General features: G+C 42.4%; 2 protein-coding genes across 2 annotated transcripts in view; both read right to left on the bottom strand.

Annotated features, from left to right (window-relative positions):
• The window catches only part of prkcea (protein kinase C, epsilon a), a 38278-nt gene extending 35159 nt beyond the window's left edge, over positions 1–3119 (bottom strand). Inside the window, exon 1 of the mRNA XM_083993723.1 lies at positions 1771–3119. Coding sequence (XP_083849849.1) covers positions 1771–2115 — 345 coding nt within the window. The 5' untranslated portion in view covers positions 2116–3119. The remainder of the gene's footprint in view (positions 1–1770) is intronic.
• A 4784-nt stretch (positions 3120–7903) lies between these two features.
• On the bottom strand, positions 7904–9494 carry six3b (SIX homeobox 3b; the record flags this gene model as incomplete). Its single annotated transcript, XM_083994628.1, has 3 exons — positions 7904–8042; positions 8665–9354; positions 9457–9494. 3 exons carry the CDS (start codon positions 9492–9494, stop codon positions 7904–7906), a joined length of 867 nt encoding a protein of 288 aa, XP_083850754.1.
• Positions 9495–19598: the final 10104 nt, after the last annotated feature.

Below are 19598 nucleotides of genomic sequence, written 5' to 3'. Positions count from 1 at the left end.
ATCTCCTCACATACGAGATCCACATGTGGCGAGTCGACCAAAAGCATCGCAGCCCCAGCACAAATGAGATTACATGACGAGAAGAACCATAACAAACGAAAAAGGAACTTCAGTGTTTCCCCACGCACTGCTGGTTATGTGTAATCTGTCAACACTCAGTAAGTAACCAGGCTGTGGTGAAGGTCTCTAGACATCTACACACTCATGTCTGCTTAATAATTGTGATTCTGCAGGGTGGAGGGTGGAGGTTCGGAGGGCGGGTGGTGGTAATGGCACCTCCTATTTGTTCCAATCCAAAGAGGCAGCAGGAATGTGAAGAATTGGGGAAGGACGACTACAGGCTGCGGACCTGAGATGCCCAAATCAGATCTAATGCAAGTTCAAACAGCTCCCATATCACAGATAAAGACGCGAGGAAAGCTGCAGGGTTTAAGTGCAGGGAAGCAAACAAACTCTTTCATGGCTCCACATGAGCAACACAACACAACACAACACAGACCAGACCAACACATCACACACATACAGCTCAACAACAAGCTAACAAACTGCTGCAAAGAGAGAGAGATGGAGGATGGAGGTGATGATGATGAGAGTTCAGCAAACGATCCCCTTACACCTGGATTCAACAGTGGAGATGAGACGTGAGATGCAGAGGCGCAAAAAGGCCATTTTTGGGGCACATGAATAACTAAATAAAACATGAGCTTGTCTGTAATGACACCAGACTGGAGCTCAGTATCAACAGACATCCTGTAAATAAGTTCCTCCTCATGATCAAGGCAGTAAACTTCCTATATTTGTCCACAGGCCGTTGTTGCATTTGTGTGCAAATATATGAATGATTGTGAAGCAGAAATTAAAACAACTTTTGTCTCTTTCCAGTAAGAACCGGTGTGGTTTTGGGTGACCACTCAATAAAAGGTGAGCATCTTCAACTATAGGCATAGTGGCAATCTTCATTTACCCTTCTGTCGAACATCTGGGCATCAGTTTAATATCACATTTAGAGGGTTTGGATGTGTTTCTGAGGTCAACATCATCTTTCACATCCTTTAGAAAGTTATCTGTCATTTTCCTGATGTTAATTATGCATCCTTCTTCCTTTCTTTTGTTGTTTATGTTTTATAGTTTTTCTAGATAGGCTCCAGCTTACCCGTAACCCTAGTGCAGGATAAGCAGAATAGAAAATGAAATGAATGAATTAGTTTTTCTATGTTCCACTGTACATTTTATTGTTTATCTTGAATTTTTCTATGTTGTACTTCTTATTGTTTATCTTGAGTTTCATGTAATTCTTAGATGATGGGAGTGGGAACTTCGTACAAGCCCTCCAGGCTACGTTCCCTCCTTGCACTGTTTTTTTTTTAACTTGTGTTAAATAAATCAAATCAAAATCTCTCGGTTTGACTGTCCAGTGTGTAACTATACTGCATTTGTTGTGATTTGTGTGCAAATATGTGAATGATTGTGAGGCAGAAATTAAAACAACTTTTGTCTCTTTCCAGTAAGAACCGGTGTGGTTTTGGGTGAACACTCCATAAAAGGTGAGCATCTCTCGATTTGACAATCCAGTGTGACAACTATACATTGCATTTTCTGCCCTCATGCAGCACCACATCAGATATGCTACACATGCAGCATGTGTGTGTGTGTCTCTCTGATTCACCTGCACAGTCACAACAACTATCTGGCTGACTGGCATTTCATCAACGACGGTGCAACAACAAGACACACAGCTTACAGACATCATCATCCTCCAACAACACGTACCCAGTCCTCGTAGTGCCTGGTCCCGTTCTGCAGCAGGTCCTCCAGCTGGATGGTGCAGTTGGCCACGAAGTCGTCGTATCCGATGGGGGCGTCGTGGAAGACGGACAGCTCCAGACTCCGTCCCTCGCGGACCTCGGTGCAGAACTCCTGGTGCCACGCGGGGCTGTTGGTCTTGGTCCTGGTGGCGGTCTGGCCGAGCCGGGTCTGGTCCAGGTTGAGGGCCAGGTAGGGGTCCAGCAGGAAGGAGCCGCTCTTTCCCACGGCGTGACGCAGGGCCCACGGGGTGGGCTTCAGGTCCACTGCCTCACACACTCGCACCTTCAACAGGCCACTGAACACAGGCATGGCTGCAGGCTGCTGCTGGGATGCGTGTGTGTGTGCAAAAGGATGTGTGTGTGTGTGTGTGTGTGTATATAGTGTGTGTAAGTGTGTGTGTGTTTAGGCTAGTCTGCCTGTTCCTCCTGCTCCTGTACACAGAGTGTTTCCTTTCAATGAGAGGGGTCACTGCACAGTCCTGCTACATCCCATAATGCCGCTGGCTCCTTGGACTCTCAGTCTAGTATACAGCCATATCAGAACACTGTGTTTTCCACACTCACATTCACACACACACACCAAAACACTGTACACACACACACACACACGCACACACGCACACTCACAGTGCAGCTGATGGGTCCCTAATGGGCTGAAAAACGCAGCAACACCGCGGACTCGGACTCGGACTCAGAGGTCGCTGCTGCTGCTGCCGCTGCTGCTGCTGTCTTCTTGTTTGTTTATGCTCGGTCCCGTGCTGCTGCCGCCGCCAGACCAGATTCCCGTATCGGCGGAAACAGAAACAGGGCCGGGGATATAACCGTGTCGGAGCGGGGGGAATGCAGGGGGGAAAACGCTGCTCCGCTCGGCTTCTTCTTCTTCTTCTTCCCGAGAGGAGCCTCCTCCTCCTCCTTTCTCCTCCTCCTCTACCTCCTCCTCCTCTTCCCCGCGGTCCTTGAGTGTCTGTCCCGGGTCAGGGTGGGAGAGAGAGCGAGCAGCCGCGCCTAGCCATCCGGGATTGGTGCTCCGCTTCCAGCCCAGGCTCGGCTCGGCTCGGCTGTGATAAGCTCCTTGCTTCGACCTCACGGTACCGCGACACCGTCCGTCCTCCCTCCCGGAGACCAACGCTGCTGCTGCTGCTGCTGCTGCTGCTGCTGCTGCTGCCTCCCTTTTTTTGTTTTTGCCTCCACAATGCAGTCTCTTTTTTTTTTCTTTTCTTTTTTCCAGGGGCTCACGACCACCCTGAATACATCACGGTATATACTCCGCTCCCGTTTTTTTTTTTTTTTTTTTTTTTTTGTAGCTGCTTTCGATCCCTGCGCGCGCCCCGTTTCCCGTCCTCCCCTCTCTCCAGAATCCGTGAGTGAGTGCGAGCTGCAGGAAATGCGCAAAACGCGTCACTCGACTCGCGCTGCTGCTGCCGGGCTGTTGCGCCGGATGAGAGAGAGAGAGAGAGAGGGAGGGAGAGGGAGAGAGAGAGGTGTTTTTTTTTTCCTGAGCGCATGAGACGAAGAGGGGGATGGAATTGACCCGCAGGCATGGAGCGTGCGTGTGCGTGTGTGCCATGGCCAGACAGCCAATAGAGATCAGTCAGTCAGTCCTTATGCATGGTCACAGACACAGCCTACACACACACACACACACACACACACACACATAGACACACAAATACAGAACAAGAAGAGAGTCTGAAGAAACAGAGCACATCATGTTATAACGACATTACAAGTTGATGCAATAGTGTCTCAAAAACATGACAAAATCTGGTTTCCATACCGACCTATTGACTCATACGGCCGCTGTGAGTTGCTATCACAAAGTGTGTGTGTGTCTGTGTTTCTGTGTTTGTGTGTGTTTTTTGTGTGTGTGTGTGTTGGGAGTTTGACCGGAAGAGACAAACTGCAGGAACTTCCTCAGGAACCTCTATCTATTATTATTATATTTACAGCATCCCATATCTCTGTATTAATCAGCCTGCTGGACCGATCACAGCACCTTACACAGGCCCAACAGCACTGTCACATACCTGTATACATGTCTGTGCATACATTTACATTATCAACCTGTCATCCTTCCCTATATCCTTAAAGTCTGTGTCTATATCGACCATTACACCAATTTAAGATAAGATCAGATGAGAATTTACCGTATAAGTGAATGGTATACCTAATTATATAATTCAGCTACTGATCAGTAGTCTACTGTGTGTAAATTCCCATAGGCTATGTGTGCATAATTTGTTGTTTGTTTGCACATATAAAACATAGCCTATAAATTCAATTAAAATCTATCTATCTATCTATCTATCTATCTATCTATCTATCTATCTATCTATCTATCTATCTATCTATCTATCTATCTATCCCACTCTCTCTGTTTTTCTTTCTTTCTTTCTTTCTTTCTATCTACCCTGTGTCTTTTTACTTCTTTCTTTCTTCCCCCCTCTGTCTGTCTTTTTCTTTCTTTCTTTCTTTCTTTCTTTCTTTCTTTCTTTCTTTCTTTCTATCTATCTATCTATCTATCTATCTATCTATCTATCTATCTATCTATCCTGCTGTCTGCCTGTTTTGTTTTGTTTTGTTGTTTTGCTGGTTGATTGGTTGCGGTCACAATGACTGACATGCAGGTTGTCATAGAAACTGTCACTCTCCATCATGAGGTTCCTCATAGATAAAGGCCACTGTTGAGCTCGAGCTGTCAGTCACAGTGACATTAGATCAACCAACCTCTCTGACACGTGGAGTCTCTCCCTGATCTAATGACGCACCTTTTAATTATCTTTATCTAATAAATATTTATGGAGTCAATTTTAGCATTTACACCTCCGAGTAGGCTAGCTGAAAAATGAAATACTCAAAGAAAGTAGGCTACAAGTAGGCTACCTATGAAAAGAAAACGTACAGCAGCTCTCTTTGAGTAAAAGTACTTCATTAGTTACTTTTACCACGGACAGCAGCACAGGTGTAACTGTCTTTACTCCATGCAGGTGACAGAGCATCATTATCATAATCCAGCCTCTGTCTGCTGCCCACACCAGGCCTGGCCAGCTGCGCCACCTGCTGGCTCACCTGACGTACGGCCGCGTTGATGACGCTTCCAGGACGTGACGTCTAAACGCTGCGTTCAAGTGCTGCTCGTAATTTAAGGTATTGTTAAAGTGGTGGAATACCTACCTAAATTGTTCAGATTCTTAACCTAAATAAAAGTAGTATTAAAATAAAAGCCAAAACATGTTCAATTAATTTAGTCAAAGTAAATGTATTCAAATATGAGCACTGTACAAAATTGTTATGCAAAAGAATCTCATGTGTCTGATGGCTTATTATAGAAATACAAGCTATTTTACAAAAACTATGGTACTTTATTTTGCACATACACTAAGGTGGTTCAGTCCAGTGGTTCCCAACAGCCCAACAATAATTATTTTGTGAAATAATCTAGGCTACTGTTTTGTTTTATATGCCTAGTAGCCTACATTATGTTTTATTGTGTTTGTTTGTTTTTTCAAATTCTACTAAAATATAAAGTTTAAAGTGTAAATAGAACTTCTCTCAACAGTCAGAATGCAGTTTTTCCGTTTGTTGCCTAAATTTTGATGTGAGATCCAGTAGTGATGGGCAGAGGAAGCCTGCTGAAGTTTCTAAGGTTTTTATGTCTTTTTCTATGAAGTGTGAACAGCGACACCTGGTGGTTTAAAAATCTTCTAGCAGCTGAATTCAAAACTGAAGCCAAGCACCTCAAAGATCCTAAAGTGTGTTTTAAAACTGTGCAATAGAATAGAATAAAAGCTCTTTGTTATTATTAAATCTGTAACACCTTTGCCCAGTAGTTCTGCTTTTTTTTTAGTTGTTATTGTACAAATTATTACAATAAAAGATATCAAATGACTAATTGTGACTTGATATTAAATATATTTGCCGACAGGTTATTAGGGTTCAGTGTACTTGTTGGCACACAATGGGACCAGGGTGTGTATGAATGAAGCTACAGGTTTATTGTTGAAATCCTTTTAAGCTCTTTCACACTTAGATATCAAACATTATACACTACAAAAGATTTCCCCCTGAGCTGCCTCCACATCCAGAGCATCTTTGTTGATGCTTCTGTAATAATAATAATTGAGGACATGTTTCAATGTAAAAACAAAAAATACGTTAAAAAAAATTAATAATAATAAAATAAAATAAACTTCAATATTAATGGAATTATAATTTATGAGTAATGAAACTAACTATGACAATTGAATGCAATGCAATTTGTGTAGTGGTTGTGTAGCATTTTCATTCATTCAAAATTTTTCAGAGAAAAATAATAGGATATTTAACAAAGTGATAGAACTTTTTCAATCATCAACCACATAGGTGCAAATTATTATTTTTCATGCATCTTAAAATATATGTGTAGATGGAATTTTTACTTGATGTATGATTCATTTTCATTTAAATCTTTGTTCATTCATATATTTTCTGCTATTTTGTGTTTTTACATCATGTTTTAGAGGGAGGTGACTTGTATATTTTCTATAATACACACAGTAAATAAAATGCATCTTATGGTCCTCTTCAGAATTAAGTAGCACAAAATGGTGACATACTGTATCTATGTGCAGTATAAGCTTCTTGTTCCTAAATACACTTGATTAAATTTACTTTCCTCCACTACTGATTTCAGTACACAACTTAGTGTTTCTTTTTTTTGCTGCTACGATGACAAACCAGATGAAAACATACTTTTTCCTAACAGCAGCAGTATCAGGGCCTGTCCTCTCTCTGCCTGCATATCTCCACCACTCTGTGCTCCGACCTGCCTGAAGAAGAATTAGGATTATTATTAGTCTTGAACTGACACAAAACATATCAAATGTGCTCAGAGGAGAAACGAACATGCTGTGCATTCTCACTAAAATCACCTTTGACCTTTTTTAAGGTTGAGTAAAGAAAAGCCACATTAGTGAGTCATTTTTCAACAACACCAGGTTTGTAGTTGTCACCTGGCTTTTCCACCTAATTCATTTGTGTGATGATACAAGACAGACGCAGGATAATAATAATAATCATCATCATTTGGAAACTAAATCTTATGCATGGGATGGTGCAGCAGAAAAGCTCCTTCCACCCACTGGTTTCAGGTTTCCACTCTGTGCCTTTTACAAAGAAACATGAGTAGGCCATGTGCTATTTGAACAGTTTCACTTTTACAGAAACCAAAAGTTTTACACTTTATTCTGATTTAAAAGACACAACAAGATAGGAATTCATCAAAAAGAGGAAGATTTCTCTTTACCTGCATGTGTAGTTTCCTTCAGTCCAGACACACACCCGGCAAGCTGCTGTCACTGTCACTCAGAATTTGCACACACACACTTTCATTTAGGATAAAGGATGGTGTTATAAATAAAATAAAAAATACTGCGTGCAACACCACTGATAAATTAAATAATTTTATTTATATATAAAATACCAAAAACATTGATTCAACATGGAATTGAACATAAAGTTTGACGTATCATCACATACAGACTGAGCAGTGAACTCTGTGAACATTAAATAAAATAGAAATGAAGGTAAAGAAAACAAAAAAAGGTCATAAACATACAGACAGGGAGGTAGCATTCAGTGTATTGATTGTCTAAAGCGGTGGACATCCTGCGCCTCTAGAGAAACGACTGGCTCCATTGGAAAAAAAAAAAAAAAAGAAAAGAAAAAAAAAGACACGTAATTTGTAGAGAAAATAATGATGTGGGGGTCCCTGAGTTAATGTCCAACAGGGGTCCACAGCTTTTTGTGTTTTTATTTAGATCAATGGTGTCAGCACCGTCACCATCAAAACTGTGGGTCTGGAGATCATTAATGTTTTATATCATCATCTCTTATATTCTCAGGAAGCATCAGAAAAATACCGAATATCCTCAGTACCTGCACTCACATTATCCGGGTTCATATTTATGATGACAACTGTTTTATGACCCTGAAAGTTTATTGCAACCCCAGACCCTGATCACACACACACACACACACCGCCCTCCTCTCTCCACCGGTCCACGGCGACCACCACCACAAGTCTCTAAAGGTCCATGTCAAAGATGAAAAAAGTCTCATCAGACATCCAGGTCAGAGTCACTGTCCGTTACAGAGAGAAGAGTTTGTCCATCCGCGCGCTCTGCGCTCCCATCCGGACTGCACTCTCCTCCACTGAGTGCGCGTGCACCGTCGGGACACATCCGATGATGCTGCAACCTGAAAATGACGAGAAGAAGAAGAAGAGACGTTAAAGTGTGGAAATGCATTTTGCTAGAATTAGATTTTAAAAAAAAAATATCATAATAAAAAAAAATAATAATGATAATAAAGTTAAAACTGCAAAAAAAAAAAAAAAACTTCTCATATTATTTCTTTATTGTGGAAAAAAAAAGTCCGAATTAATTAAAATATTAGAAATAAATCTTACAACCAAACATCTCTACACCTCCTGTCATATCTACTTGGAGCCTGTGTTCATTTATTTGCAGCCATTCATGCACGTTTTGCCTCCACTAACAGGGCGGTTGACCCGCACACTGACCCTGAAGAACATTATATAGTGAGAGAAAAGGCGAAGATGGAGACGAAACAAAAACCTACACGCTGAATGGTCGTGCGCTTTTACGCATGAATGGCTCTTTTGCGCACAACCGTGGCTGCCTGTGGAGAAGAAATTGCTCCAAGGAGTAAGTGGATAATAGCGTTAAGTAGGAGAGTGATCGATAAACAGAGTCATTTGGACATATTATCGACTAAATTGTTGTGCTCTGTGGAAAATAAGACCAAAACAGTTTGGATTCGTTAACTGTTTTCAGATAATCAAGTCAAAGTCTCTGACCTGTTTTTCGCCGCCGCCGCTCGGTCTCTCTGTCTCCGGTTTTTAAACCAGTTCCCAACTTGAGTCGGTGTCAGTCCAGTCGCGTGCGCCAGCTCCCGTTTCTTCCCGGGGTTTGGGTAGGGGTCCTGCAGGTACCACTCTCTCAACAGCCCCCGCGTGCGCTCCTTGAAACAGTGCGTCTTCTGCTCTCCGTCCCAGATGGTCCTCGGTAACGGGAACTTCTTCCTCACGCGGTACTTGTCCACGGGTCCGAGCGGCCGCCCCCGGAGCTTCTCCGCCTCGCGGTAATGGGCCTCGAGCCACATCGCCTGCAGTTTACCGTGCGAGGCGCGCGTGAAGCGGTGCGTCTCCAGGATGTGGTACAGCTCGCGGAAACTCCCGGTGTGGTAGGCCACCACGGCGCGAGCGCGCTGCACGGACTCGTGCTCGGAGATGGAGTCGCGGCCGTCCGCGGTCACCGGCAGCGACCAGAGGAACCGGGCCAGCCGCTCGATGTCCCCGGTCTCCTCCAGAGTCTCGCACACGCTGGCGATCTGCGCGGCGGAGAAGCAAAGTCCCGGGAAAGCGGTGAGGGGACACGCGGAGGAGGGGGGAGGGTCCTCCGGGGAGCGCGAGCGGGACAGGACGGGGGGCCCATCCGCGAAGTGCGGCAGGAGGAGGCGCGAGGCGGAGAAGAAGTCGAGCGGCGATCTGAAAACCATCTGGAGCGGCGAGCGAAGCCCGAGGGGCAAAACCAGCGAGTTCAGAAACAGTCTGACAGAAAAACCGCCCAAGTCTGACTCTTTAGCTCACCTGGGAGTCAGGGAGGGACCCGGACCGCGACTCCTCATTGGACAGTCTGGAGCTGATGCGGGGTTGCCATGGCAGCGCTGTCAATCAAACGCAGAGGATTTATCTCCCCTCTTTTATGCACAGGCTGAACTCAAAAGTCCTCGGAGCCCTCTGTGTGACAACAGGAAAAAGCAGATGGTTGGGTTTTTCTATAGAAGTCAAATATTTTAAGAGAGAAAAATAACATTTACCTGATTTTTGTGGAGCTGCAGGAGAAAAGACGAAAGGCTTCATGGAAAATTGTGCACCTGATGCAGAAATAGATAAATCATCATCAATAGAAGGTGGCAAACATTTGCATCAACATAAATGTCAGGACTTGTATCAAACTTGCACTTTTTTACCACAGTTTTCGCACTGAACTGAGATAGATAGATAGATAGATAGATAGATAGATAGATAGATAGATAGATAGATAGATAGATAGATAGATAGATAGATAGATAGAACTTTATTATCATTCAATTGCAGAGAACAAAATGGTGTTGGACTCACTCAGATAAAAACTGACCACATTTTTTTTTATCACATTGTTAAGTTATAAACTTGTTTGTTTACATTTGATAGAGAAAGTTCTTCCCCAGTTAAAAATAAGTTGCATCACATAAACTAAAAATGAAAAATAAAGTCAGATATAAGTCAGATAAATATAAATAAAACACTACAAACCTGACTAGAATAGATGGGAGAGAGGCTATAAGGCCATGGACTTTTGATGATGATGATGATGATGATGATGATAATGATGATGATGATGATGATGGGTATTTGGAAATGAACGCCTGACCAAACTGGACTGAACCAAAATGACATCACCGTCTGTGTGATCAACTAAATCTCATAACCTCCTCCTCCTCCGGCGGCGGCGGCGCTCCGGCCTGCGTGGCTCTAAGCCGCTTGCATCATTAATAGCAGTGAGGATGTGGTGACGGTTCCCGCCCGGTGTGATTGGAAATCTCACCCACGACCCCGAAAGCGTATGTTTCTCTAAGTGGTCGCTCTCCCCGCCACTCTAATCACTTTTCTCTTCTCTAATATCCATAAGTTCAGAGACACATAAGCCACGCTCCGGCTCCATTCTGTTACCTTGGATTAACGTCAGGCCTATACTGTACAGCAGCCTGCCAACATTAGTCTAATAGAGCAGCATATTCAATCAACATTAACACATTCTGGTTGGCCCCAGCCATATGCTTTGGAGTGTGGCACCCTTTGTGCAGTGTGTGTGTGCATTTTGTGTGTGTCTGTGTGTGAAGAAGCTCATAAAGATATCTCTGGCTCGACAACCAAACCAAGTTGCAACAAAGCAAAACAAAAAGAACGCAATTTAAGACTTTTATCGTGCACAATCACGTCCTGTTTTGTTGCACACACACAGACAAACACAGACAGACACACACACAATGATTCGATGCCCCCAGTGCAGATGTGTTGGGCGTGAAAAAGGGGGTCACCCAGCTTAAAGGGGTTAATGCCAATTACCCAAAGAGACAGATGTCCCTACACGGCGCTGTGTGCCAGTTTTTCACCCCGGATGATGCATAATGGTTCATTCAAGGCCAAACTCTCTACCTGCTTTAGCAAATCAAATAAAAAAGAAAGAAAGCTTTGAAATAATCGTAGCAACATGATGATTCCACACAAAAAAACAGATGAATATGAAGAAAAATCAAGTGAAGACTGAAAGAAAACAGAGGAAACCAGAGCAGATATAAAGTATAGCTATATGATGCAGTCAGGTGCACTGACAGAGGTACAAGTTTGTTTTAAGACGAGCTGGGATGTCACTTTGTACAACGCGTGTGCATGAGCTGAAAGTGCTTTGAACATTTGTGTTAATCCAGGGGTTTTATTAATCTACGTCTTAAGGAAAAAGGAGGAAGACAAGATGGAGATAAGAGAGAGAGAGACAGAGTTCAGACAAAGGTCAGTTAAACACAGACAGACAGACATCAGTGTGTCTGTTGCCAGCTATAGTCCACAGCTAGTGTGTGTACTCTGGTACACACACATAAAAGTTTTTAATGAAACTCCTCTATTTTCTGTCTGAAAACTCACAAATGCAAATATACGGCAAGAGAAAGCGTGCAACATGGCCTCCATTAAGATTAACACACATACACGAAAGCTACAGCCTCATCATGCAACTTGTCGTTCTGTTTTTTGTTTGTATCTATGATCCTGCAGGACTGGGGCTTTTAGGTGGATTTGCAAAGAAAGATTCTGCAGCAGCACATTGCATCTGAAAAAAAAATGTTGCTCCAAATTGACAAAAGTGCAAAAAAAAAGCAGTGCAAAACATGAACATACAACATAGAAACAGAAGAGACCTTTGCCTCGTAGATAACTTTAGTGTTAAAACCAAGAAATATTCACTATGAGGCAGATTGAAGGAGATTTGTTACAGATGCACTTTGCAGCCAACGAAGCCGCCGCAGTGTCAGTTGCATTTGTCTAAATCACACACACACACACTGTGAGAAGCTCGTCCTGCTCTACTTGAGATGTCTGAGTCCACAGAGGATCGCAGCCTGTTTGTGTGTGTTGTCGCAGCAGCAACAATGAACAAACACTCACACACAACGACAGTCATGGCCAGAGCTCCCTCAAGTTGAAAAGACATTCTTCTAATGGAGCCAGGAAGGAGGACACACCACTAAACACACTCAGGAAAATGCACTCAACAAGGTGTGTGTGTGAGTGTGTGAGTGTGTGTGTGTGTGTGTGTGTGTGTGTGTGTGTGTGTGTGTGTGTGGTGAGGGGCTAAGTGTGTTATAATGGTGACAATTAAGTTAATTCAGCTACGTCTCCTTTTCAGCTTCAGGACAATTAGCAGGTAGGATTCGGGGGGAAAGTGGACGAGGCATCCCGGGTGGCTGCAGGGACACAGCGTCTCCTCATCCCCCCCGTAAACAAAAGCCCTGCTCCTAATTAACCCCTCCACAACTTAACACTGACCTCTTAAGCCCTGAAACTTTAACCCCCTCACCCCGCCTCATGGAAGAGGCCGCACGGCTCCCACTAACTCCCCCCCCACCGAATCCTCCTCCTCCTCGTTAAGCCACTAATCACTTCCTGAGTCTTTGTTGTGCTTTTGTGCTCTTGCAGAACTCCAGGAGAGTCTGGTGCACAATGGTACCCTAAAAAAAAATGAGGAAAGAGGAGAGAAAGAGGGGGGTGGGGGGGGGGATAGTGTAGCAGAGCGAGAGGGATGTGAATGAAGACGTGGAAAGTGGGAGGACCAAGCTGATCCCGACCGATCAGAGCGAGGAACAGTCAATTAATCATAAAGCTAAACAATTTACATGTTTACATTGAAATTAATAGGAAAAAAAAGACGCCATTCATTCATTCAAACAGGGAGAAAAAGCTGCATGCACATGTGGGCAGATGTTTGTGGCATTCTGTTACGCTCCATGTGTGTGTGTCTGTGTGTGTGTGGTCACCATTTGACAACATCTTGACCTCTGTCACTAAAAGCCGAGGAGGAACAGGTACTCAAGTAACTGTACCTGAGCATCTAATCCTGCTCCCTGATTGGTTTGTAACGCGACACCAGGAAGTTAATCCTGCTGTTTTTTTGTTTTTTTTACTGATGCTGCTTTAGTCTGATTGTGTGTGTTTGTGCGTTGAAACAGCTGGACAGAAAAAGAAGTTCTTGCAGACATAAAAAAAAAAAAAAAAAAAAATGGCACACGCACAAATATCCACACACGTGTAAACACATCACAGACACACGACAGATGGATGACACAGACATTAAAGCACAAACACCTCACAGAGAGATGAATAAACAAAATAATCTGATAATTTGACTAATAAATTTCTAGGCTGCTTTTAACCCTGTAGATTAGTGCAGCTGCAGCGGCCAGATGTTAAAGACATTAATTACATCATTATCCAGTGTGTCGTCGTTTAGTGTCATCTCACCACTTGGGTCTGCTTTTAATTAATAACTTGAACGAGACAAACAAAACACCAGCGGCCAAAAATACAAACAGCTGGAGCCTGAACAAACGTCTGGCTGTTACGCACACACACACGCACACACAATAATACAGATGTAACGACACACGCACACACAGTGAACACAGCGCTGTCCTGTAATCACTCCTATTCCTGCAAACTCTTGTTCTTATTGTGGAAAATGTTGTGTGTGGTGTCGCAGATGCAGGTTTTGCAGACAAAGACAAAAAAAAGATACAATTTCTATTAAATCATCTTTAAAAAACTGAAGTTATTTGTTCAGGTCTTCATACTTCAAGATTATTAAACACACCATCCAAGGAGAAAAACTCACATCAAAATAATAAATGTACAATTCAACAATGTTGCCATAACAACATTCAAGTGTTGCACATGAATGTATATGTCTAGATGTGTTTCCTTTGCTTTAGACAGATTTATCTACTGTATATTTACTCTGATTTACCTGAAAGTGTTTTATTTTTTTCTTTCTTCTTTCTTTTGTAGAGGGTTAGGGTTAGTTGTTGTTTTATATTTTAGTGTTTCATTGGAGATTTTATTATTTTATTTTTTATTATTATTTGCTGGAATGACTGTGTGTTTCTTTTTCTCTTGGGGAGTAGGTGTGTTATGTGAGGGTTGTCTATTTCATTTTATTTCATAAACATGACGTAAAGCACAGAAATGTCCATCTTTCTCAATCCCATAATTGTGGCCACAGTTTAAACAGATGAAGGTAGAAGGGAATAAATAAATTACATTTATGAGATATAGAGTAAATATTTCTCATTGATCTGATTAGTTTTGGTCCTTATTTTGATTATGTTCTTCTTCTTTTTTAAATACAGAAAACATTTAAATTTATATTGTTTTTTGCTGGTTTAATGAAGGGAATAAAATGGTGGAGGAGGCCTGATGAGATAAATAAAAATGGGATGAGGATACAGGGGTACTAATAAAATAAAATTTAAAAAGCCAAGAGAGAATGAAATGAAATGAATAAGCGAAAAGAGAAGGATGGCAGAAAAAGGGAGGGATGGCTCAGATGGAGGGATGGAGGTAGGGGTGGAGAGGGGAGGGAGGGGGGGGCTGGCCTCTGTCCTGTCTGGTGTGGTTGGGGGTAATCTGGTCTAATCTTCTGCATGTTAACCTATCTGAGCAGCAAGAGCCAGATTATCCCTCTAACAATGGCCACCCGCTCATCTGCTAAATTACTCCACTCAAAATCATATGCTGAGACACACAAATACACACACGCACACACACACACACAGATTTCAGGGAAGCATCATCAGTATATTTAACCATGTATGAGAATCGCTCTCGTTTTGAGCCTTAAATTCATATTCAGACCAGAGGTGTCTCATTTAAAACCCGAAAAAATAAAAATAATAATTCACCTGGTCACCACTTCTCTCGCCCAAGGTTACAGCCACAAGCGGAAAATCCTTCGCTGTGAAAAGACAAGAGTGGGTGGAAGAAGAAGAACTCGCATGAAAGAAGAGGAGCAGGTAAGGAGAAAAAAAAGAGAGAGAGGGGAGAGACCAAGAGCGAGGAGATAGAGAGAGAGATAGAGAGAGAGAGGAACACCACTAGCATCTTCCTTCCTGCTAACAAAGCAGTTCAGCCATTGGGTTTTTCATTTGGTGCATGTTCTTTAGCGTGTCGGGGTCACAGAGGTCAGCTGACCTTCAGATGGAGAGAGCACAACGCAGCCACTGAACACCGTCGCTGCCCTTTCAGGAGAGGAATGAATAAACACACACACATACATACACACACACACATAAAAAAAAAAAAAAAACTGAAATATATTATATAAATGTTGTAACGCGGAGCAGGATCTGTGAGCCAAAGCTATGCGCCTCCTGTAAATGGAGTTTTCTGAAGCAGCTGCAGCTTTGTGGCTCCGGGTCGGAGGCTGTGAACCGAGGGGAGCTCTGAGGTTTTCACAGAAGCTGCTATCAATTCAAATAAGAGGAGAAAAGAGGGAAATAAGAAAAAAGAGGCAGGAGGGAAGAAGAGTAGTAAACAAGCGTCTGCAGCCATGCAAAGGCTGTGGATGCTAACATCTGGATGTTCACAGTGAGCGTGTTTACAGGTTTTAAACTGAGTAGGAATCACATTTAACATGTTCATCAGCTTCGTTTAGCAAACATGATGACATATCAAGAGCTAGATACTCCTACAGGATCAACTGAGACTGATGGGAAGGGCTTTAGTTTACAGGTTATAAACCAAAGTAATGAACAATTTTAAATTTGCACTAGACGGAAAAAGCATTATAGGGTGAAGGGTTCATCCTCTGGAGACAAATATCACAGCAGGTGGTTCAACAGCTGTTGGGACATTTGACTCAAAACCACAAACATCGACCTCATGGTGGCGCCAGAGGGAAGATGCAACATGTCACAGGATTAGTGTGGTTCATCATCTGGGGAACACAACACCAGAAGTGTCCCCTGTCATAAATGAGTTCACGTCCGTTTGATTTTGACTTTGACATCTCTGTTTCTGGTCCACTACATTGATGTCACATCTACAGTTGCTTAATTTGGATTTACATGCAAAACACACACAGCATTATCGCAAATTACAATTCTTTGTCCGGCCACTAGATGGGGCCAGTGGTGCAGCGTATCTGAAGTAAACATCCTACATAGCATGCAGTTCAGGAGCGGTCTCATAACAAAAAGAAATGATGCATTTGCTCCACAGACACTACACTGTTGGCTATATTTTGTATACATATAGTTATGGCTCCCCTCGACCTATTTATTGCATATTTCAGTTTTTTTTTATTGCTATTACTGCTGTATTTGCGATAATGCTCCTTTAAATATGAGATGAGGACCAGATTGGACCCTCTACCGGGCTGGTTTTGGCCCGCAGGCCGCATGTTTGACACCCCGTCATAGATGAGCTGTCCTGCTTGATTTATTTTGACCTATTAGACCCACATGCTGGGAGTTGTGCAACACTTTTGTGTGTCTGTCTTTAGTTGCTGTTCCCCCAAACACACAAACATCAATATACTCTCTACAGCCGGCGGTGTTTCTAGACACTCTGGAGCCAAATCCATTGATGATTCAATTTTGCATACGATGCACATTGTTCTGTGTTCACAGCCTTTGGCAACATCATGTTGTCATTGATATGGACCAATGTCGGCCGTCTCTGGGGACCCCCTTCCAGCAGGGGGCCCTGGGCAATTGCCCTGTTGACTACAGCTGGACAATTCAAAACAATGATCTGACCACTTCACCTCAGCGTGCAAGTGTTTTCACCGAGTAGTGTCCTTTTTTATTTTTTTTTCGCTGCAAACGAGGGAAGCTTCAATCTGGAATGATCTTGAAATGATCCTCGATACATAAATAAATCATAATTACCACTATAATGATTTAGTAGTACATACAAATCTATTTTTTCTATCTCATTTAAGCTAAATATGTTATAAAATGACCAAAAGGAAAGTGTATTTATAATGCCTTTCTGCACAAGTGCTTTTACCTTTTATACTCTAAGTGCTTCCTGCTGATAATATGTATGGATACATCATTATCATACATAATCAAGTTTGTCCATTGTGATATATTTCTACTGAATCATGAATATCTGAAAGCAAAAAGCTACTGAGTTCGTCATGCACCATCCTATGGGGATCATGAATTGTCTGTCTGAAAACCTTAATGGTATTATTACCTTCAACAGTTGTTGTTGACACAGACGCTGCCTTAAGTAGAGCCACCGATACACCACCGGCTTGGCTAAAAAGAAAAAGTGTACCTTCGACATAAAAGAAGAGGGGAGAGATCTGCTGTTTCGTGTCGTGTAGTTGTGTAAAAAAAAAACAAATTAAAGTGAAAGAGATTAAAGATGAAGAGCGAGCAGCACAAACAGTTTTAACAGGTCAGTGTCTATTGTTTTGTAATATCAGGCTTAATGTGGATTCAGCGGGTGAATCAGTGAGAAGGCGCGCGCCGTACCCCACCATCATCAAATTAAATTCACCCCCCAAACACACACACACACACACACCACCACCACCGTAATATATTTGGATCGCTCATTCACACTAACACACATGCTCTGCAATCCCATAATCCCACTCCAGATTGAGAACACCTTTAAGATACTATGTGATTATGATTAGGGATTATGATCAAATTATGACAGAGTGACAGATTAGACACGGGTTGTGTGTGTGTGTGTGTGTGTGTGTGTGTGTGTGTGTGTGTGTGTGTGTGTGTGTGTGTGTGGAGGGGAGGTACGGTGCAGCAACACGTCTCTCTCTGTGCGACATTCTGCTTTTATATGATGATGCGATTCAGACCGAACAGTGAAGAGAAGCAGGAATATTTCAGAAAATGAAAAAAAAAAAAAAGGGCAGATCTGGATGTGAATTGTGTTAATCTGTTAAGAAGGAAAGAAAGTCTCACTCACACTGCAGATGTAAGTATGTGTGTCTTTATCTGGGACTTAGATTAAACAAGACTGAACTACCATGAAGGGTTTTTTTTTCTTTTGTTGGGATGTTTTTTATTTGATTTATTAAGATCAGTTGTTTTGTTTTTTTAACATTTTGATTTATTGGTTTGTTGTCATCCAAGTCGCAGCTTCCTGCTGAGCTGCTTCTCATCTGAAGGTTTGTGTGAATGCATTTTGCAGATGTTGAGATGATTTTTGTTTTTTTTTAATGTGTGTTTTTAATTTTGTTCTTCTGTTCACTTGGCTCGTTATGAGTCTGTGATGCAGTCATGCAGTAACACAGCTGTATGCAAATGTCTGGGCAAATTACTGTTGATTTTTTTTTTTGGAAGTGAAAAGATGTTAATACAGCCCCCGCAGCAGGAAAGATTAAAATCTGAGCCTTTCATCAGATGCCCTGTTACTGTAACTGTAACTGTGGCACCTTCACTGAGGAGATGACCTCAGCCGCACCAGCTGTTCAGCCCCGGGGTCGGAAATATTCGACTTTAAGGTTGTGAACTATACAACACACAGACCAGCTCACAGTCTCCTGACAGGAACAACCACTGGAAAGCTGTGGGTAAATCATAAACATGGTCTGTGCACAAGAAAAATACGTCCATCCAGTGAGTGAAAAAAGAATTAAAGACTTTTTAGTGAATTTCTGAATTAATATTTGGGAATTTTTTGCCTTTTTCTGATGTAACAGTGGAGTTTAGAGGCAGCAGGTAACAAAAGGTACGAGGGAACAACATGGAAACAAGGTCAAATTTTAACCCGATGTTTTTACAGGAACATTTAACACTTTGCACCTTATCCTCCCAGATCACATTTTCATAATTGTTTCACACTTTATACACTGTTGTTTTTTGTTTCTCTTCTCTTTAGATTTAAAAACTTTGTGATAATTTTATCTGTTACTTTTACTCTGCTGCAGAAACCCTTTACGCTCCCACCTTTAAAAAAAAAAGTCTCTGCACACTCACTACTTCACACAAAGGTCAAACGTCAAGGTCGCCTAGAGCAGCTGGCAGTAGGACTGGTGTGTCATCAGGCTGCTGACAGACGCACAACCATCGCTGTAACACACTCATCCTGTAAAAGGAGGAATAACAAACATGAGCTGAGATAAAAAGCCGTTGAAAACGGAAATCACGTAGGCAGCAGCTTTCTATATGACTGACAAACAACTCGTGTTTTTTTTTTTCTTCTTTTTTTACGTTTTGAAAGTGACATCTGCAGACGCCGTCGTACACAAACATCCACGAAACGACACGACACCACTACTCTGATTGAAATACGCAGCCACCGCTGGGTCCTTGGCAGGTATTTTATTTCATATATAGACGCTTTCTGTAATCAAATGTGAGTGCAATCAAACAACAGCAATACAAACATTACCAATGCAGTCTGAGAACCAGGAACAGGGTTAAAACAGGGAGTTCACTCACTCTACACAGCGAGCAGCTAGTAACCTCATGGACAACATTAAAAAAAAAAAAAAAAAAAATCAAAATCTCTTTCCTCTTGTCAGGAGAGTCCGCTGTCATGTGTACCTCCAACCGTGATGGTGAGGAGGGAGGGAGGTGGGGGAGGCCTGTTTGACCCCCCACCCTCCTCCTCCCCATCCTCCTCCTCCTCCTACAGGAAGTCCAACCAGTGATGCA

Source organism: Trachurus trachurus (assembly GCF_905171665.1).
Source record: "Trachurus trachurus genome assembly, chromosome: 19".
NCBI classification, from domain to species: Eukaryota; Metazoa; Chordata; class Actinopteri; order Carangiformes; family Carangidae; genus Trachurus; species Trachurus trachurus.
Note: the sequence above shows the minus strand (reverse complement) of the source record. Positions and strands in the feature narration are given on the sequence as shown.